Source organism: Aulonocara stuartgranti, assembly GCF_965226115.1.
Source record: "Aulonocara stuartgranti genome assembly, chromosome: 11".
In the NCBI taxonomy this organism is placed as follows: domain Eukaryota; kingdom Metazoa; phylum Chordata; class Actinopteri; order Cichliformes; family Cichlidae; genus Aulonocara; species Aulonocara stuartgranti.
The window spans coordinates 20,567,766-20,590,015 of NC_138947.1; the positions used below are offsets into that span (position 1 = coordinate 20,567,766).

The 22,250-nt window shown below is 39.0% G+C and overlaps 1 protein-coding gene across 1 annotated transcript in view; it reads left to right on the forward strand.

The window, feature by feature from the left end:
• Nucleotides 1-22,250, forward strand: part of LOC309717583 (neural-cadherin) — a 145,537-nt gene that overhangs the window by 54,878 nt on the left and 68,409 nt on the right. Inside the window, exons 2-7 of the mRNA XM_082552258.1 lie at nucleotides 2,966-3,154; nucleotides 10,520-10,745; nucleotides 13,533-13,737; nucleotides 17,870-17,981; nucleotides 18,656-18,905; nucleotides 19,357-19,499. Coding sequence (XP_082408384.1) covers nucleotides 2,966-3,154; nucleotides 10,520-10,745; nucleotides 13,533-13,737; nucleotides 17,870-17,981; nucleotides 18,656-18,905; nucleotides 19,357-19,499 — 1,125 coding nt within the window. The remainder of the gene's footprint in view (nucleotides 1-2,965; nucleotides 3,155-10,519; nucleotides 10,746-13,532; nucleotides 13,738-17,869; nucleotides 17,982-18,655; nucleotides 18,906-19,356; nucleotides 19,500-22,250) is intronic.

Below are 22,250 nucleotides of genomic sequence, written 5' to 3' on the forward strand. Positions count from 1 at the left end.
AGACTCCTAAATAATATACAAAATGTACTTTTTAAAATTTTCCAATAAAAAGTGTTACTTATGTAGGAGGGGCTGCGGTTTGTGTTCCACTCACTAATGCAGATAAACAAGCTGCAGTGTGACCCTGCAGAGACTACGTATTATATCATATATCAAATGCCATTATTCTAGTGTCAGTGAGCTTTTATCAGCCTGGAGGTACAAAGGAGGCATTGTGTCCACTTCGCTCCCCCTTGCAGTTGTATTTCCATACAGTAAGGTTGGCTTTATAGTTTTCGCCCAGGCTGACACATGTGCTGACCGCTGGCACTGCATCTGAACGTGTTGATGCTTATCATAATAATAGGACAGACTTCATTTGGCTTTCATGCACGGCCCACAGCACAGCATATGTAAAACAACAGACAGAAATAGATTTGATTATTCTGGATTTTATGCATTGACTAAAAACTCAAGGCCGGCTAACGCGGGAGAGGACAGTGGAGCGCTAAGCTGGAAGATTCCGTCCTCATTATCGCCTCACCCTCATCTCCTTAACTTTTTTTAGTTAGCGTTTTGCTCATTTTCTCACTTTATTTATGGGTGTTTATCATAGTCACAGCATGCTTTGGCCTGGAATAGGATATATTTTTATTTTCAGATTAAGTTGTTCTTTTCTGAAAGGACATTAATTTTTCTTTGGCATATACAGAATTAATATTAATCATTACAGAAACAACAGCTTTCTGTTAGTGTTATTTTTCCACATACAGGTAACTAATAATGGATTACTGAAGCTAAAAATATGTGATTCACAAACCACAGAGTTAAATACATAGAGGATATTGTTGATTTGTGGACATTTCTTGGTGATGCAGATTCAGAGATAATGGGATCCCCTGACAGTGCCCGTCACACTGAGTGTAATAGTATGTGTTTGTGTACTTGAATTTGATGGGTAACTCTAAGATGGAGCACATTTTCTTTTTCCTCATTGTTTTTTTCTTCATTCTGCATCTATGCTCACCATATTCCTTCTTTATTCTAATTTTTTTGCATTTTATGCCTTATTTTCCCCCATTTTGGCTTCACCCCATTGTTCATTTCTCCTGTTTTCCTGTTGCTTTTTCTATTATTACTTCTTTGTCTCCCTTTATGTCCCTGTCTCATTTGCCTCCTTTTTCCTGTCCTCCTCTTTTTCCTTCTCCCTCTCATGTTCAGTTTGTTGACAGACCTTCAGAGAAGACAGAAACAAAGGTAGACACCATTGTGTCTTCACCTCCTTCCCTCCTCCACCTCCTCTTCTGCCACCTCCTCATCTCTTTTTTTTTTCGTTTTTTGGTCTCTCTGAAGTGAAGTTTCCTCGCTTGTTCAGGCTGTTGTCTCCTTTGCTGTTGCAAAACGACACAAGAGCCAAAACAACAGCTAGCGCCAAAGCACCTTCAAACCAAACAAATGCCTCCTCAGAACCAGACGACACAACAAAATATATAAAGAGAGTTGACTTTTGGATGCGTGTGTGTATTTTTGACTGGGAGAATGGGAGCTCCTGCTGTGTGTCTTTGTGATCTTGTGAAAGTTCTGTTGTTTTATTTTGGAGGAACTGCTTCCTTCTCTCTCTTCCTCCCTGTCACTCCTTCACTGTTCTCTTCTGGAGCAGCAAGGTGATGATGAGAGATGAGGAAAAAATGACAAAAGTTGAGAGATGTCACCTTGTCCCCATTGGCTGAACCACTGTCTGAACGAGTGCAGCTGGCTTAGCTAACAAGCTTCGTCACTTCAAAGCTGAGACAACAATAGCAGCCATGCAGTTGAAGCACTCAGCCAACCACCAAAACACAGGGACTGTTAGGTAACATTTAAATAAAAACATATAAAAACACTGATGCACAGAAATCATCTATTAAATCACTATCAATTGAAACTTTTGACTGTTACTGTATATTATAGTACAAAGAGTCATTATTTCTAAAAGCAAATGCATTTCTATGACATATTTTACATAGACATGATTTAAAACCAGATGTTTAGCAGTTTTATGGCTAATGTGTTACTAACAATGTTGATTTTAGATTTGTAATCTTGTAAATACATACTGCATACTCTTAATACAAAGCCATTTCATGGACACTACAGTCCATTTTTTTGTGGATAATTATTATTTTATATGCAGTTATTTGATGTCCTGTGTCTGGAAAACAGGTTGAGAGACACATATAGAAACTGACTGGTCACCTTAGTAGCTCAACAGTCAGATATTTCAGTTGGTTAAAACCAAAGGCTAAATAAAAGAGGTTATTTTTCAACATTGAACTGCATCATTGAATTAATACTAATACTATCCAATACTAATACTGGATAAGAAGCCATAACAAAACTATAAACCATATGTATATACAGTACTGGCCAAGTAACTAAATCAGATTCTGTTGTCTTCTGAGGACATTTTTCAAACATTTATCTTTTTTGGTTATAGAAATGTTATGAATTTTCCTGGGCTCAATAAAGATTAGTATTCAGTTGAAAAGGGCTTCTTTCCATCCATTCATTTATCCATCCCACCCATTTTCTTCCTCTTATCCAGTTCAGGGTCATGAGGGGCTTGAACCTATCCCAGCCGTCATTGGGTGAAAGGTAGTTTTGAATAGGGTTATTTAACAATACATAAATAAACAGATTAGTTTAAATACCAGCAAGAACCATTCTCTTATATTTTAAGTTTCACCTCCTTCTTGATTTTGCGAGAGAAGTAACATTCACAAACTTAATGGTGTTATAACAATTGAACTATTTTCAAGTGAGAGTGGAGCAGGTACATGGGGGAGTAATAAGTTGGCTAAATGCAACCATTCCTTTCAGAAGGACAGCTACATAATCCTAATCACTGTATGGTAGCTATTCAGAGCTATCTTGGATTCTTGAGTAACAGGATTTTTTCAAATCAGTTACATGTAGTAATGTCATATTTGTTTACTCTCTTATCCAGGTGATGACTGGTACCTGTGCAGGTTAACTCTGAGCATGCCCAGTCAGGCTGACCTGCAGTGGGCGATGTTTCCCTCACCTTACCTGGCTGCTATTGGTCCTGATGCAACACCAGGCTCTGTAGTGTATCGACTGTCAGCACGACAACGAGATGGGACACTAGGACGAGCTCAGTTCTTCCTACTTGAGGGTGAGTGGTTAAAATCTTATTTAAATTGCTGTATTGTGCATAATGACTATATAAATATTTTCTGTATACTGTATATGCTGAAAATGAGCTATTAAGATGTTAAGAACCCTTCAAAGATGAAAGATACATTTCAAATGCATTAACACGTCTTTTATAATATCAACACTCGCCCGACTCATTGTATTTTTTTCATTGTTTTGGGGTGTTTTTTACCTACCACAGTCAAACCTCCATCTTTTTTCAGTCAGTTTTTCTAAAAACCTGTCATGTGTTTGTTCCTGCTCTTATCTCCCGCTCGTATCTGTAATTAGGTCCGCTGCAGCTCTGCCAGGCTCTGTGTGACAAACCTGTTTTTTTCAAAAGAGTGATTTATAAATAAAAATTTGACTTGTTGAATTTCAATTACCATCAAATGGAAGAGGGAGAAAGAAATGCTCAAGAACGGGATGGAGCTGCGCTGTTAATCGCTCCCTGGGGCAAAGAAAGCTCCCAGATTCAGGAATAATAGGGAAGTCTCTGGAGAGGCAGCGAGTGGGAGAGTCAGAGGGTGGGCGGATGGGCGCCGGTGGCTGTGGATTTTTTATTTTTTTTTAAGTGAAGAAAAATGGGGGAGGAAAGTAAAGGGGAGATATTTTGAGAGCTAATTTCTAATGCTTTCTTATTAAAAGCTTCTTACTTCCCCTTGGCGTGTGACTACATGTGTACGAATGAATAATCCAATAATTTATATTAAAAATGTTTTTTTAACATCATGCCAATGTGAAAATATATTCATGTAGAGTGAGTGAAGCCAATTAGGGGCATTAATGTTATTTTAATCAGTTACAGCATCCTAAATTTGCAGTTTTTGTTTTAGTGGCTTAAAAATGAGTTGAAAGTTTCAGTTTCTGTGGGTCTTTTTAAAAACAGTGTGCACTCACTGACATCACTGTACTATTAAAAAAATAAAAGTTGAAACAAATGGTTCTTTTTTTATATCTACAAAATCTTCTGTTATTCTTCAATATACTCAACATATTCTTAGAAAACTGAAATAAATCACTGTCATTCCCTTCTGCCATGTTTTTATAGACTTAAAACAACACCAAGTTGCAAGACTCACTTTAATTTAAACTTAGATTTTATAAAAATTAAATGAATAAGACAATCTAATCATCAGGAATGCTACTCTTATAAAACTGTAAACTTGTAACCCTTTGTGTTTGTATTTGATATGTAAAATCTTCTGATCCAGTTCCTGTCAGGCGTCACCATCAAGATTTTTTAAAATATGTTTTTTATATTTAGTAGGTCCTCCAAACAACCAAGGAGAAGACCTAAGTTATAAAGTGAAACTTTCAAAAATAATTTCCACTTCAACCACTTTCTGTGTTCTTTATGTTGCTGATAAATTCAGCTGTCTCTCCCTTTCCTGTTTAGGACCAACTTTCAACCAGTCAGCATTCAGCATTGTTGTTGGGGTTTTCTGTTTTTTTGAAGTGCACGCAAGCACATCCGTATACCCAAAATCTTTCATTCTGCATAGTCAAATACCTACACAAGGGGGCTCAAATGCAGTACCATGAATCAGAGGTGTGGACTCGAGTCACATGACTTGGACTCGAGTCAGACTCGAGTCATTAATTTTATGACTTTAGACTTGACTTGAAAAAATGTTCTAAGACTTGTGACTTGACTTGGACTTTTACACCAATGACTTGGGACTTGAATTGGACTTGAACCGGTTTACTTGAAAAGACTTGATATTTTACCCCAAATATAAAATTTAACACGCATATTATATCCGATTGTTCAGTCTGACGTCACTAGCCGTGTCTGGGTCTAAACTCCGCTGCAGGTCCATATATCAAACGATCACTATGGCATTACTGAGAGTTGAAAAACTGTCTAAAGTCTTTCATCTTTAATAAAATGATCAGCGTTCTGCTCTACCAGGTGTAACAATTGAGTTTAACATCCAGGCATCCATGAAAACGGAATTTATGACATTTAACGGAGTTAGAAGTTAGCAGGGAGTTAGCTCGCTAGCTTCTATCTAAATACAATATAGCATGTCCTGACTGCGGGGTTTTGGAAACAAATTAAAACGTACAGCTCTGCTATCACTTCCAGCATAAATGAAGACAGAAAACTAAACAGCAGTGACGTTTGTAGGGTTACTGAAATTGGGCTAGCTGGTATATAATGATGTGCTACGTGACCGCTAGCGACACAGCTATGTTAGCTTAATATAAACAAGCTAACTTTTTTTTCCACTCAATAAAAGTTAATGTGAGTGTTGTCGGTGGTCAGGAACAAATGTAATCGCATGGCAGGATGCTGTAAAAGGACCAAACTTCAGCCAGGAGAACAACTGAGATCCATCCACATATGAGGTTAGTCATTCATATACTGCTGCATGGGCTGGGCTGTAGTTTCATCCTAAGGTTTTAAAAACTGAGCTTAAATAAATGATTAGTGGTAATAAAAGCCGAGGGAGGTCAACAGTGATCACTGACTGTTTTAGGAGCTTTTTGAGATCAAATAGAAGAAAATACATAACATTAAACATGTTAACAACACAAAAGCCATATTAAACGCAGACTACTTTAGACCCGGAAGTAGGATTCGTCGCGTCATCACTGAACAACCGGATAGAGATTGAAAATGTGACGTCATTCACGGGTAGAACCGCAAAGGATTCTGGGAACTCGTGGCAAGCGGTACTAGCGCACGCAGGCTTTCAATTAAAATCAGTTATACAGCGATAAAAAGAAACACAAAAATGTCAAGAAGCCGTTGTATTATTAACTGCAATAGCCGGTCGCATGACAGCCACGGGAAGCCGACGGGTAAAGAGATCGGTTGTTATCGGATTACTTCGTTGAAGAGAAATTGTTCAGCCATGTTTCCGAAGTAACAAAGACGCGACGGATGGCCTGGATTGCAGCCATTCAAAGATCAAATATAACATCCCAGAACACTCCAGCTCACAGGTTAGTCTGCTCCAAGCATTTACACGAAGGTCAGTGTTTTTTAGTAGTTAATACGTCATTTTCATAACATAATTGGTGATATAGGTTACAAGCAAGTCTGGCGCTGAACAGAAATTGTCGCGCTATGCTCCTTTATTTATTGTGCATAAATAGTGAATTGTCCTGACACAATATTGCGTTTCGCTTCTGTTATTATGGTACATTGACAAAAACATATACTTTTATTCACAGGATAAAACAGGTTTTTTGTATCACTAATTGTCCAGTACGATTACAGCATACAATATTATTGTCACTGCTACATTTCTGTGATGCTACCAGAAATTATTTCCACTACTAATTAATTACCGTTGAGCTCAAAGGTCCTATTAATAAACGGTTAAGGAATGTGTATTTATGACGACAATTTGTGAGACTGGTAAACTTATGATACGTACGATGGTCTTTCGTTCTACACGGTGCATTTCAAGGTCCTGCACCCATCCGTCGGTAAACTGTACCTGGGCTTGTTGCAGTGACCTGAAGTTACTAAACTTCATGAGTGTATGCACTCACTCCAAGAAGCGTATAATTATAAATATGCTAAGATGAGATAGCTGACTTCATCTAACTAGCAAATGTTGTCCAGGCTACGTTGGTGATACAGTTTTTTTTTATGTGTATGATATTTTTGTCATGCGATTTTAAAGCTGGTCCTACAACCGCATCCAAGAATAACATGCAGCTTATCTCAGAACTGTCGGTGAAAATTATTCTTGGAGCTAGGTTTAATTGAGCTGCATTTTATAGAGGTGCAATTTCACAATTTGTGTATATTTTCTAAGTTCACTATTTTGTCATGTGTTGAGAAAAACACAGATTTTAAAATTACATGGTCTAATATTTACATTTAGCATAACTGCAACATTATTTTTTCGTTGTTTTTTTTTTTTTAAAGACTCGAAAGGACTTGAAATTCAAAGTTTCAGACTTGTGACTTGACTCGGACTTTTACACCAGTGACTTGAGACTCGACTCTGACTTGCCTGACATTACTTGAGACTTGACTTGAGACTTGAGGATAAAGACTTGAGACTTACTTGAGACTTGCAAAACAATGACTTGGTCCCACCTCTGCCATGAATCCTACTTATTTGGAATAAAAATCTCAAATTTTAATGGTTCCATTGTAAAGTGACAACTTAAGAATCTATAGCAGTCTCTAGCTGTAGATGAGGTTGACAGATATCAGTTTTTATTTTCAGAAGTTTCACAAAATCATAGTAGTGTTATTCCACAGTAAAATATATTTCTTCCTATAGTAACAACTACCATATATTACATGTCTGTCCAGAACAATTGGACAGGTCATTGGATATTTTAGGTCACTGAATGCAGTTATAAAGCATGAGTCAGTGAGCTTTTAGAGGTGCTGTTATTCAGTTTTTGGACAGGTTTGCCAGCTGGTTCCCTGGCCTCTTGCCTAGTCTTCATGCTATGCCAATCAGGGGCAAGAAACCAATATGCATCTTCTTGTCTCTGAACGAAACCTACTTTAAGTCAGTTTTAATTTCAATTCAAAAGAGATTATTATGAAAGTGAGACAATAAAGGCAATCTGTAGGAGCTTTAGAACAGCGGTCCCCAACCCCTGGGCCTCGGACCGGTACCGGTCTGTGAGTCGTTTGGTACCGGGCCGCGAGAGTTGAGGCTCAGGTGTGAAATGTATGGTTTTCAGGGTTTTTATCGGTTTTCAGCGTTATTTTGTTATTGTTTTTATCGTTTACTCGGTTTTCCTGGGTCTTTTCACGTGTGTTATTAATAAATCTTCTTTTTTCGGTACCGGTACTAGTTTTATTTTGTTGTATTTATCCGCGACACCTTAAAGGCCGGTCTGTAAAAATATTGTCGGGCATAAACCGGTCTGTGGCGCAAAAAAGGTTGGAGACCGCTGCTTTAGAAGCAAACCACAACTCATTTAGTGAGACTTTGACAAACAAGTGTCAGAAAAATCTCCCTTCAGCAGTCAAAACAAGAGAAGATGATTGACAGGTTGGATGCAGCTGCTGGTTCAAAACCCTCCAGTCAACAGCTGGGGATTCTTCTCTGCCCTTCATGTCTTTTTTTATCCGCCCATTCTAACCTTTCATCTTCTTTCTATTCATGACATGATATACAGCCTTTGCCTCTTTGTTTCGTTGTGTGCCTGTGTCACACTTTTTTTCAAGTTTCACTATTGCTCTGTGGTTAGTTAGCACGTTTATGCAGACAAGACACATCTTCCATGCAAACTATGGATGGCTGCAGCAGGCAGGATGGGTTTCCTCTTTGTAACCACTTTCCCTCGGCCACCAACCACTTGCCAACCAATTGGGGAATACAAATCTTTTTTTAGTAACTAGCAGTTGTCTAGGGGTCGCGGATGTTGTCTAGGCCTTTGTGAGTGGTACCTTACTTTGCCTATCTTTGTTTTTAACAATAATAACAATAATAAAAACACATTTTGTAATGGGTACCTTTCAAAACCTTACACAAAAGAGTTTTAAAAAAGTGCAAGAATGAACCAAGAAAATATCAATCAAGTCAGTAAAACAAGCTTAAAATATATAAAGTAATTAAGAACAGAGGATTCATATGACAGGTGGAAGACCAGCAGAGTGAGTATGACAGTTTAAAGAGGTGCATTATGAGATGGGAATTGAAAGTGGAGAGAATCAGTGTTACAGATGTTTCATGGGAGGCAATTCCAGAGGTGAGGAACAGAGGAACTGAAGCAACTGTTTGGTAGTCAAACAGGCATAAGGCATAGTAAGAAGAAGAGAAGAAGAAACCCTGAGGATGTGAATGGGTGTGTAACGTGCAGTAGTTCAGAGAGGTACTGCAGAGGGAGGTTATGGATTGCCTTTAAGGTGAGGAGCAGAATCTTAAGATCAATACGATATTTAACTGGGAGCTAGTGAAGCTGCTGAACAACAGATGTGATGTGATAAATGGAGAAACTTCTGTGACTACTTCTGGACCAGTTGAAAGTTATGGATGGATATGAGAGAAAGAGATATACAGGAAGCCATGTAGGACATAACCAAGGTGTGAATAAAGATGGGAGTACTATTGGTTGTGACAGACAGACATTAATGTCTTTATATATTAATGTTACAAAGATGGAAGTATGAGGAGCAAGTGACATAATAAGTGTGCTGTCAAGGATGACACCCAGACTCTTAACCTGAGGGGAAGGAGAAACTGAGGAGTTGTCGATCGGGAGGGAAAATTTTTGACATTCTGGATGCCAATGAGAAAAACCAGGATTTGATTTCCTGGAGGAAGGTGGCTGGGAGAGTGGTGGTAGGTTTGGCTGACAGGTAGAGCTGGGTGTCATCACCATAACAATGGAAATTGAAATGCTGATAATTTTACAAAAGAAGGAAATAGACAGTTGATAAATAGGTGAGGCCCCAAAACAGATCCCTGGAGAACAAGTGGTATAACTGGAAATGAAAATTTCAGCTGAGATATTTAAGTTGACTGAACCAGGATAGGATTTAAAAATGGAAATTAAACCAGTTTATGGGTGGTTTATTAATTCCAGTAGAGGCTAGTCTGTCAAGAAGGATATTATGGGACATAGTGTGATAGTCTGCAATTGCATAAATAGTAATGGAAATAAAGAAGAGGAATGGTTAATAGACTAGAGTCAGCTGCTATTAGGAGGTCATTGGTGAATTTTGCAAAGGCTGTTTTCTTGAGAATCAATGGGACAGAAACTAGACTGAAACTGTTCAAAAAGATTATTGCCAAACAAGTGAGCAAGAACCTGAGACACAACTATTTTCTCAGGGATTTTAGAAATAAATAATAGATAGAATATAGGATGAAAGCTACTGAAATTGTTGGACTCTGCACCAGCCCAAGAGGTGATGATGGCAGTTATTATGGTGGACAGAGAGGCTAAGCAAACTTTAAACTGTACTTTTCTTCTTGTCCTCCTCTTCTCAAAGTTTCCATGTCTGCTTTCTTTCTCTTTTGTCAAATTGTCTCCACATTTCTACTGCTCCCTTCCCTCTTCCTTCTCTTCTCCAGTGGGGACTCTTCAAAACGTGTTAATCACAAACACACACAGAAATAAACATACTCAGAGAATCCCTCTAGCTTCATATTACCTTATTTAGTTTTATAATTGGACAGCTGTGGCTGCTATCTATCTATCTATCTATCTATCTATCTATCTATCTATCTATCTATCTATCTATCTATCTATCTATCTATCTATCTATCTATCTATCTATCTATCTATCTATCTATCTATCTATCTATCTATCTATCTATCTATCTATCTATCTATCTATCTATCTATCTATCTATCATTTAAATTAATGTTTTTAAAGGCAGAGTTTCCTTTTCTCTTTATAAAGGTGATGAGGAGTGCTTCGAGGTGGACCATCGTTCTGGGGAGATCAGGACAACCGGTCGACCTTTGACCCCCAGTAAGGAGTACCTCCTTCGGGTTCAGGCAGTGGATGGACATGGTCGTAAAGGGCCACCAGCCACTGTTGCTATCCTTGCAGGCTATCGGCCACCCCAGTTCACCAATTCCACGTACAGCCTGAATGTACCAGAGAACATACCCGTTGGCCAACCGTGAGTCCCTACAGCAGTTTGACATATTGTTATCCCTTGTTTGTGTGTATGCTCTGTGAATAACACTTACAGCATTATAACCACCTGGCTATGCTGTTGAGGCTTCACATTTAGTAAGTTGTATACACTCCAAGACACTCGAAAGTTCTGTAATACGTCAAGATCTTAGTGGCTAATCTTTTAAATCCTGTAAAATGCAAGATGGCATCTGAGACATTTCATCTAAACTGCCAGACTGCTATTATACATTTTAGCCCTTCACAAGTCAATTAGGTCTCACAGGTTTACCAGTTTCTTTGGAAATATATGCCTTATGCATACATACAGTGAAACTCCCAAAGAATAGCATTGGATGTTTATTTGCAGTATAAGTTGTTACAGTTTTTCTCAGTCGCTTTGGTGCGTTTCTCAGATCAGAATTGAAATTCTCATAACTATTAGTTCAACCTCCACAACACTCAGTCATTTGTGCACATCATAGTAGCAATTTCTCCTCTCTCTGAACAAACTGCAAATGATTTTGGACATGAATCAGTTGCTTCCATACATTTCCCTGCTGCTTTCTGACATTTCCATTTGCTTATGTCATGTCAGTCAAAAGTAATCATACCTATGGATGCTGAATAGTCATTCCCAATAAAACGAATAGTCATACATCCATTGCTTGAGTCATCACACACAAAATTGTTGAACTAGTTATCACATGCCAAAAATTGGCCATCTGTCAAGCAAATCCTATACCTTTCTGTATCATTTTTCCTGGAAATGTCTCCGAAATTGAACAATTGATCTCAGGTGAATTACAGCTGTCACTCATGAGGAGGCTCTACCAAATGGGTGATTTTATGTTTACATGTATTCTACAGTGAACAAGTGACTGTAGCACTAATTGTTTTGGGAAATGCACTAACTGCTGTGCAAATGTTAATGGTGTTCTGAGAAACGCACCAAAGCGACTGAGAAAAACTGTAACTTAAAAGAAGCTTTTTGCTACACGCATGCTTTCTGAAATATAAACCTCAATAAGTAAAAAAGGTGAAAGTGACAGTGTTAAGTTTTTCTTTTTCTTATCATTCCTTGTTACAGATCCTTCTCTACTCGACAAATTCTGAAGTCTTATTTTTAGCATTTAGGCCTCCACCAGTTACACCAGTTAAACCAGAAGACGCCATCTTGTGTGGTCTATTGACAATGACGGGTTCACCCTTTGCATGGATGTACAGATGTGTACAAACCAAAATGCCTGGCAGTTAACACATAAAAATAAATACTAAGCGCATATTTCCTGTATGATCCATTAGTACAAGTTTTGATACAGCACCTTATGCTGCTTTGTATCAAGCAACTGCATTAGAAGTGATCCAACAGGTACCAGTTTTATGTGCTTTTAATTTATATGTTTGTATATGTTACTGACAGGGTTATACACAGAGAGACATATTAGAAGTACTTGTAATCTTACATCTGCTACTATTGTTGTGAGTAGGTTTTATTAACAAAAGTGTCTGTTTATATTTCTGACTCCATATATACAGAAACATGATTTGCATTCCACTGCCTCAGACACAGAATGTGAAAATGGCATTTTGTGCATATGTGTGTCTGTCTGTGTGTGCCTGCTCCCTTGCTTTGCATGTCATGTGATGCATGAAAAGATGAGCCCTGTAGAGCGAGACAAAAGGAAAGAAGAAGAAGGAGGAGGAGGGAGAGGTGGAGGGATGTGGAGAGCGTGAAGGGATGATAGAGGAAGGAAGGAGAGGGAAGAGAAGAAAATGAAGGATAGAGGGATGATGCAGAGAAGGCTGGGGTGGGTGGAGGTGGTTGAAGAGGACCCAGATGTATGAGTGTGGCCTGAGGCTGAGAATTTGAAAGTGTGGCAAATTCAAATATTTATTAAAAGCGAGGTCTGGATAAACATGAAGGAGAGTGTGTGTGTGAATCCTCGGGGCTGCTGGCGTAAAGCACATTGTATTAATATCCAAGTATCCATGCCACCCTGTGAGCAGTGTGTCTGTGGGTGTATCTCTGCATGTGGTTTCTGTGTGTCTCTTCTTCCATTATGTCCCTTTTATTTGTTTTTATGTCCTCACATGCACGTGTCCTCTGACCGTATGTGCGTCTGTGCATACCTGTGTGTTAGTTTATGTTAAATTGATTAATCGGGTTGCAATGGTGTCTGAGTTCAGAATAATCCATGAAGGCTGCAGACTTTAAACGCAGCACTGGAGCTCGACCAGCACGTCACAGCTCCTCTTCACTTTATAAGTCTGTTTGGAAAAAGAAATGCAGATCAGCTTTCTGCAGACCTGTGGTCATGTTTATACTTTGGGCAAGGCACACCAAGTTCATTCAAAGAAATTCAAAGTGCTTTACACAGATAAAAACAGGAATACAAGCAATAAAAATAACAACAGTGCTAAAGTAGGTAAGGAAATGTCACAACCAATGTGTAATGACATTTAAAGAACTACAAAAGATATGGAAATTTCTCGATATTTTCTACTTTTAGGGGGCTTAGCTAACAGTTCCCCCGCGGCTGCAGTATTTTTGCTAAGCCATGCTAAGACATGACTTGGAGCTGACTGTGAAGTGGTGCACACATACATTAAAACTAACACAGTATTTTATCTGATTCAGCAGAAGATAGAGGTCTAAGAAAAGGATTTCATAAAATCTTGGAGAACTCAAGTCTATTTTTCCCTTTATTTTCTCTTTCTGGTAAGAAAACTGTTGCTAATGTTGCTTAAATTTCTTGCTTTGTGTGTGTTTATGTCCACGTCCATGTAGAGTTGCAGTTGTCCATGCTGTCTCCTTCCAGAAGAAGAGTCTCTCATACATGCTACTGGTTAATCCAGGGAATTTGTTTAGCATCAACCAGGAGAGCGGAGCGCTTAGCCTCACCAGGAACGTCGACTATGAGAGTGGTCACAACCTGCACACCCTGCAGGTCCGAGCTTCTGAACCCGACACCGGCCTTAGCAGCGTGGCAGAGGTACAGCTACACTACCAAGCATGCAAATATACTATTTATTAATCTGTGTAAAGTGACTAATACTTTTACAAGTTTGATGTGTGAATGCAAGCTCTAAATTTATACATCCATGTCAACAGCATGTAGCTACAGCTTTAACACACAGCTTTATCTTTTGGGACAAAGTTATGGTCCCGTGCACTGCAGTTAAAACAATAACCAGGGAAAAATAACACTCAGACAACCTGATAATTGAAAACAGAAGTTAGAGAGTGATTGAAAATAATTTATTATATCTGATAACTGGTGGAGAATGGTAGGCACTCTAAGTGTTCACACATCAATGGCATATTAAACTCTTACAGTCGAATCACATGATGGCCATGGAGTATTATGGTGTGAATTGGAAGGTCAATACAGAGTTGTAAGTGTTACCACAGCCTCTGAAATAAATCCACAGCTCATCATCACACATATCTGAGAACATGTAAGGGTGTTGACCCTTGACAGTTCGGCATACCACTTCTCTGATGAAAACTCATTAATTTAAAATGAGAAAGAAAGTGCTGCTGCTGAATCAGATGCTGTGATGCAACTCTTTCATTTACTGTTTATTAAATTTATGTGTTTATTTTGCAAGCATACCACTAAAAACAAACTGCTGAGCATCCCGTGAAGCTCTCACGATGAAAACTCAGTGAAATGCACAAGTTCAAAGCTGCGTTCAGAATTTAGGAATCACTTAGGAATCAGCAGTTTTGTGGTGCAGGAGCTTTCTTTTTATTTTGTTACAGGGTTTGCACAATAATAGATTATATGTGGCTCGAGCACACACACACACACACACACACATACACACATACGTAAAGTGCAAAAGCCTGGCTGCTAAGTACTGACTTTTACCCTCAGAGTAAGCTTTGAAGACTTACTACAACAGATATCTACATCTGTTCACATTAACACACACTCCCACAAGCACACACACCAAGAGAAATCCATTATCACCTGCTCTCAGTGTCCAGATGGTTGAGACACAGAGAGAATAGCTGCTAAACTACCAGTGTCCCCCAAAGGCCACTGCTGCTCTATAAGCTTGGCTGGCTAATTCACTATAAATGCCCTGCCTGTTCGTGCATGCCAGTGTGTGTGTGTGTGTGTGTGTGCATGTGTGCGTGTGTGTGTGTGAGTGAGTGCGTGTGCATGTAAAAGAGAGAGAGGGGGTTTTGCAGCACTGCTTATGTTGCCTCTGGCTTCATCACCTTCATCAGACATTTTAAAGCCGTCAACATGTCTCTGTCTCTTTCCATTGTTCAGTCGAACAGCTTTATATTGACATTTGGTGTCAAGCTTAGTACCTTTTTTTGACTGTTAATATTATATGAATCTAGACTACACACGTTTTCCCAATTTTCTCAATATAGAAACCCCAAGACTTCAAGATAGTTTCAATAACACACTAAAATAGCATCTCTTTGCCACCTGTAAAGGAAAAACATCTTTAAATATATAACAGAGAAGGGAATTTAGGTTAAAAAAAATTATGTCCGTGAGCAGCTATTGGTTTGTTATTGAACCATTAGTTTATAAGTACACTTGTCTTTGCCTGAACTATATAAAGAATCCATCTTCACCCAGTATATGGGAATTGGCTGATGGGAATTTTCCCCCAAAATTTAGGTACATGACCTTTTGTCTACTTGGTGGAGATCCAAAAATGTCTAATAGACACACCAAGTCTCTCCAAAGTGTAAAATGGATATGCATGCAAGTTGCAGTACCAGCAGAGGGAGATATTTTTATTCCAGGCTACCATGAAAATAATCACATGAAAGTGTTTAAACATACATTATTAACACATTTAAATACATATTAGCCACCTAGCTTAATTGTCTCTAGTGATGAAGGACACTGGAATGTATTTCATACCTTCCTTGCTCACTAGCGACCTCTTGGCTTTAAATATAGTATCTCCCCCTGCTGGTACTAAAATTTGTGCACGTGTGTTCATTTCACTCTTTGGAGAGGCCTGAAGCGTGAAATGGACACGGTGGACCGGCCTGTCTATTACATGGTTTGCTATGATATCGTGCTGGGAGATCAGAGGCTAGATCTCCAACACCACTGGCTGAAATGCAGCCCCACACCATGAATGACTGTACATACTCACTCCTGTCCTTTTCTTCCAACCACCTCTGTACATACTCATGAAAATTTGAAACAAAAAAAGTTTGAATTCATCACTCCAGAAGACCTGTTTCCAATGATTTTCATTCCAGTTCTTATATAATTTGGCACAACTTAGCCTTTACTCTCCGCCTTCTTTAACAATGGTTTCCCAACCACCCTTCAGTTGAAACCATTTCTGATAAAGCTTCAGCAAACAATAGAGGGATCAACAGTACTGAAGATGGATAAACAGAAGAAATGCCAAGTTCTCAGCTGAAAGCTCTTCATGCCTGTCAAACGGTGTTATCTTTGTGTTTTTACTTGGTTTTTGTATTTATCACTTTCAAGTAACAACTGGTCAAATCTATTAACCATATGAAATCAATTTCTTAGCAGATATTACAGAAAAAGTGTATTTGTGTAGAAAAAGTGTATTTCATAAAGCTCTCAACTTTAACAATGTTTTCTATTACTAATAAACACTTGCTCTTATTCTTCATGCACAAATGAATCCCCCAGAAATGAAAAATGTTTTCTGTCAGTAAAAATAAGTCACACAAATCATGTGCAGCAAAGGATAAAATCAAGTAATTACTGTTATCAAGTGATTACTATTTGCACCACAGTGACTGCAGTCAGTGCTTCTGCCTTTGTGTCTCTCCGATGTAAAAAGGTGTGTATGTGCTTCTTTCTTTTGTATCAGTCTTTCAGCATAGGAAATATATATTCACCTGTTGAGTTGGATGTAAAAAAAAAAACTAATAAGGAATAGCATTACTGTTTACGCTTCTAAATATTCAGTGCATGTTTGCAGAAGCAGTCATGCATCTAAATCCTCTCTGCTCGCCTCTCCTCTGCCCTGCTGTTATTACTGAACAGGTGGTGTGTCAAAGGTTCAGGACTGCCGAGAAAATCTGTGCTCAAGTGGTCATGTCTGCAGCCTTACCAGTTAAATCAGGCTTTATGGGAATGGAAAATAGCATTTTGGTTGGGCTCCAGGAGCTCGGGATAGTGGGTGAAACTAAACTGAAACAGCAGAGAGGTGATGATGCAGAGGCTCAAGGTTTAGGACGTTTGAAGGAGAAGTGGGGAGAACGAGAAAATATTTTTCATCCTTGACCAGAGGACATGTCTTCACAATGTTTGCTTCAATTATCTTGAAAAGTATATACGTTTAATAAAGTCAGAGTGTCTGCTGTGAATTTTACACTAAGACATTCTAGTTTCTTGTGATAAGAAATAGAAAATGTCTGAAAACAAAACAAAAATGACTTTAAATTTACATCTTCATGGTTTTTCTCTTCATTCTGTCATAGGCACTGGTTTGATTGGGTCTTTTGATTTTGATTAGTTTAATATAAACCTGAAACAAAGAATTTGTCTGCCTGATTTCTTCTTTTGTGTGTGTATCCCATAATAAACTGCATTATACAATCAAAAAAGCTCTGACATAAAATAACGCCACCCTGATGAATCACAAAATACTGCTCTTGTAATCAAATTGAAAAAACTGATTACATCCCTACCAGCTGTGTCTGTCAAATCATTGCTTAACCATTAAATTTCATGAAGATGGCTTTTTTATTCAGAAAAAAGTGGCACATGCAAACCACAGGACAATGTTTTAAGGACAAATAAGTTAAGAACCCTAAGTTAACTTTGTTTTGTGAAGACTCCTGATTATAAATTTTATACACTCTATGTATAGTCGCAGCTTGAGTTGCCACTATACATGGAGTGTAGATAAATCAGATAAATCAGCAGATAAAGCTCCATCTTTATCTACTGTAGCAGTCATTAAAATGTAGTCGAATCAGTGATTATGTGTGACCCAATTCTTTTTTTGTGTGTCATACTTCCCAAAGCTTTACTTACTGTGATGAAATAACTCACCTGTTCGCTCCTGCTGGCTCACGCTGAAATGAATATGAAACCAACATAAAGTATAATCTGATACCAGATAATAACAGTGGGATGCTCCCTGCAGGTGGTTGTACACATAACGGATGAGAATGACTGCACACCAGAGTTCCTCCACTCTATCTACACCAGAGACAACATACCTGAGAGCATCGCACCTGGAACCTCACTGCTGCAAGGTAACACACACACTGATCTGTCAAGTAGGGTCTGTGTGAACACAAAACCAACACATTACACCTGTGGTTAGACTGTACAGCTCATCTGTGTGTGTGTGTGTGTGTGTGTGTGTGTGAGTCAGAGCCATCTGTCATAGCTGCTGGTGACTGGTTGAGATCAAACACTCCAACTTCAGCGAGGCTTTGCTCTTATTAGGCGAGCAGCCAGCATCACATCCTCACACACATGCTTATTTTACCCTCTATCTTTGCGAGGACTCTTGTTGACATACTACATTACTGAGCTCCTTAACCGAACCTGAACCTTAAAACTATGTCTGAACCTCCAAGCACGTCTTTGAAGATTTTATCCTACAGTGAAGACTAACTACATCAATCTCAAGGCTGCAAACTCAGATTGGTCCTTACAGAGACAGACAAGTACACATAATCATACATACATTACAACAGTGTACAAACTAAGTTATTAATAAAAATGTCTCCCTTCTTCTTCTTTTTCCACCTTATCCAATCTCTTCATCTCTGTTTCCTACTCCTCTCACCTCTATCTTTACAACCATCTTCTCTGAGCCCTTCTTTCTGTTCCTTATTTACCCCGCGTTATCTTCTGCACTTTACAACTAATTTTCTTTCTTCTTTCACCTCTCTCCTCACCCTACCCACCTCCCATCCAGTACTTGCCCGGGACTGTGACTCCGGGATAAACTCGGAGATCTCATACTTCGTTCCCAGCAGTGACTTCAGCATCACATCTGGGGGTGTGGTCAGCCCCGCCCGTCGCTTGGACTATGAGCGCCCTAATCACATCTATGAGTTTTTGGTGGTTGCAGTGGATGCAGGAACACCCCCTCGCACCGGGACAGCCTCAATCCGCATCCGAGTCGCCAACACCAATGACGAGGCACCCATCTTTTCACAGAGCGTGTAAGAATTATCCTCATTCTTCTACTCTTTGCAGCCGTTTTCATTTTTTGTCACCTTTTGAATTGTTAATACAACTTTGTTTAATAATGAACATCAGCTGTGAGCTTTCTCTCTCTTTTTTTTTCCTGCCTCACCCCTGTCGCTGTCTGGGTCTCTCGCCCACAGAGTCAATCTGTTAATTAAGTTTGTTTTTAACTCAGAATCTATTTTTAATCCCACTGTTCTCTTCCATCTGTTTTCACTTCATCTTCACCTCTCCTCTCGCTCCACTGTCTCTTTCACACTTTTATTTCTTCTACTTTTTTATTGAACTTTTTTCTCATTCTGGCATCAGCCTATTTTTCTTTTCATACATTAATACCCTTTCATGACATCCTTCATCTCTTTAGGTCTGCAAAGTGCTTGTATGCAGTAAAGAAATAACACATCTTTCTCTCTTCCTCTCTGTTAGTTATAAGACCTTCCTAAGTGAGGATGCCGGTCCTGACACTCTGGTTGCCATCGTTCATGCCAACGACCCGGACGGAGATGGCGTCTCCTACGCCATCACTGGAGGCAATGAGGATAGCAATTTCCTGCTTGACAACCAGAAGGGTAAGGGAGCGGCAGCTGGTGTACATAAAATGTGTTTCTTCTTTTATGTAAACACAAATAAGACAGCAAGCAGCTGAAGCTGAAGGCCAGCAGCAGCTTCTAGTCCAGGTTATTTTTCCTCAGGACACAGAGGAAGTGGGTTCAGGTGAGATTGGCTGAGATGTGGGTGCCAAGAAACCTAAAGATGGAGACAGATTCCACCTGTTCTCCATTTATAATGAGTGGACCTGTCTGAGCCTCCTGAAGTCCATTATGAGCTCAGCTTCAGATTATTTTTTGAGCACCAACAGGACACATTCTCTACCTCTTCCCTGAAGGCTGTGTCATCTTCATCAGAGATGAGCCCAACCACGTTGGTGTCATCAGCATACTTGACTATGATGTTGGTTCGGTGGTTTATTAAACAGTCATAGGTGTCCAGGGGATACAGTAGGGGACTGAGATCCAGCCCTGTGGGGATCTGGTGCTGAGTGACAGTAGGGTTGAGAGGTGGGGGCTGAGTGGGACTGATTGAGGCCGTTTGGTTAAGGAGTCTTTGATACAGGAGCAGGTGGCAGGGGGTTTGAAGGTGGCCCAGTTTGGTGGTGATATAGCACTTCACAAAATGTACTTGCAAAGTGCTTTAAATAACATGAAAATAGATGTACGCTCTAGCATTTTGCTTATTAGGAAATGAGCACAACAGGTTTTCAGGCAAACCACGAAGCCAAATTTAATTGGCAGTCCAAGTACATCTGATAACGGTTGATCTTAACGCCAACCCTCATTGGCTGATAATTCATCTCATATCCTTCTACACATCCAACTGGCATATCTCATATAGGGCACACTATTGATAAGGTTTTACCCCTCCCCACAGTTGCTGCAAGCCACTTCATGTGCTTCTATCCTGGGTTTAACTAATCGGTGTCATGTTCACTGCCATTGCAGAGCAATACCACCAAGTTAAAATTACTGCAGACATAAATAACAATCTGCTTTTAATTATAGTGGTTCTGACCAAACTCAACTAGTAGTGACATGCTTGCAGTTTATCCAGTCTCAACTTTTCTTGAGGGGGCAGGAAAAGAGCAGCTAATTACGCTAATGAATGCTGAGCTGCAGCTCGGATTTATTAAATGACTCATGAACAATTGTGTAGACTTTACGTAATGTATATGCATGCACTAATGTTTTACAACTAGAGCATCTCTCAGAGCACAAAGCAAAAAACTGCAAGTCATCTTCATCCAATCAAATAGACGAGACATGGAAGGCAGAAACGCTAACAGGTGGTTATAAAGGTAAAAAAGCCCTAAATATCCTAAGAAATCCAACTGATCTGGCTTTTAAGAGTTTTCAAGCAGAAACCAAGGGATGTTCTGGTCATCTTACGATTGGTCACTTTCAGTGCATCACAGCTGCACACAGACAAACAGCTTTTTGATTGACAGTTTCTGTTCCACTGCTACACTGTGTGAACATCAAGAGAAAGGGCAGTTAATATAGTAAGGTTCATCCAGATGAATTAATGCATCTAAAAGGAACAGACCTACATGCATTTGCTATGATTATTATAGTAAGACAGTAAAAAAAAATGTAATTATTATTAGAATAAGTAAATATTCCCTTCCTTTGACCAGTACTTGTTGTGATATATTCCCATGGACTGACAGCAGCGATGTCTGCTTTGAATAGCACAAAAACTCATTAACTGATTATGAGCATTTTATTTGTTTGCCAGCAAAGTAGCTTTAACAGACACAAACAACACAAACAATAACTTTTATACACACACAAAGCAGCAGCAGCATTCAGATCACTCTACCAAGCTGCACACACATATACACTCACAGAATAAAGTGATTGTTGCCATGGTGACGAGTATTTGGGATAAAGCTTGGTAGCATTAACAAGGCCAGTGAACCCCCCCCTAGAAAACACGCACACACAAGCACGCATAAATAGAAAGAACATGAACACACAAATGTAGAATCGGTGCAGGAATATATAAACTATTAGAATATAAACTATTTGACATAATTGACTCATTTACATATTTGTCTCTGTGTCTTTGTGAGGGTCAGTTTGAGCTAAGAATTTTTTTTTTATTGGTTCTCAGTTTGGGGCAGAATTAAAGAGAAATTCACTGTTTCATACTGCATTTAGGTAAAAGGTGAACACCTTTCACACACACTTACTGATTGGGACCACTTGACAACAAGAAGATAAGCTTGTAGGCATTTTATTACCATTTCGAATCCTTTTTTTCTTTTGTGATTTTTTTAAAATCACATTGCATTTCTGAATGTTTCCTTTTCCCTTGCGCTGTTTATTTTCCTTGTGCTTTAAATTGAGTGTAGATAATTGCTTCTTGACCTCTCCTGCCTTATCTGATTCATTCATATTTAAAGGATGTTACTGTGTTGTATATGTGTGCAAATAAAAAAAAAAACTGTATTCACTGAGGGTGAGGCGCCAGGGGTTGCATCATGTCCATGAGTTTTCTCACAAAAGTACAAGTATAAATGTGTATGTCAGAGAAAGACACTTTAAAGATAAAGTTCATATGCAGCAGTGAGATGTTCAGTCATATTTTTGCATGTTTATCTGTGTGTGTGTGTGTTCATGTGTATGTGTCTTTTTCTCTCTAAGCCGCTGTGCCACCTTATCACCCAGCATGCACTGCTGCACTGCTCTGTGCCCCACGCACATATGCGTCCATGCACAAAGAGATATAAACATGAACATTTGCACATAAATGATATTTTA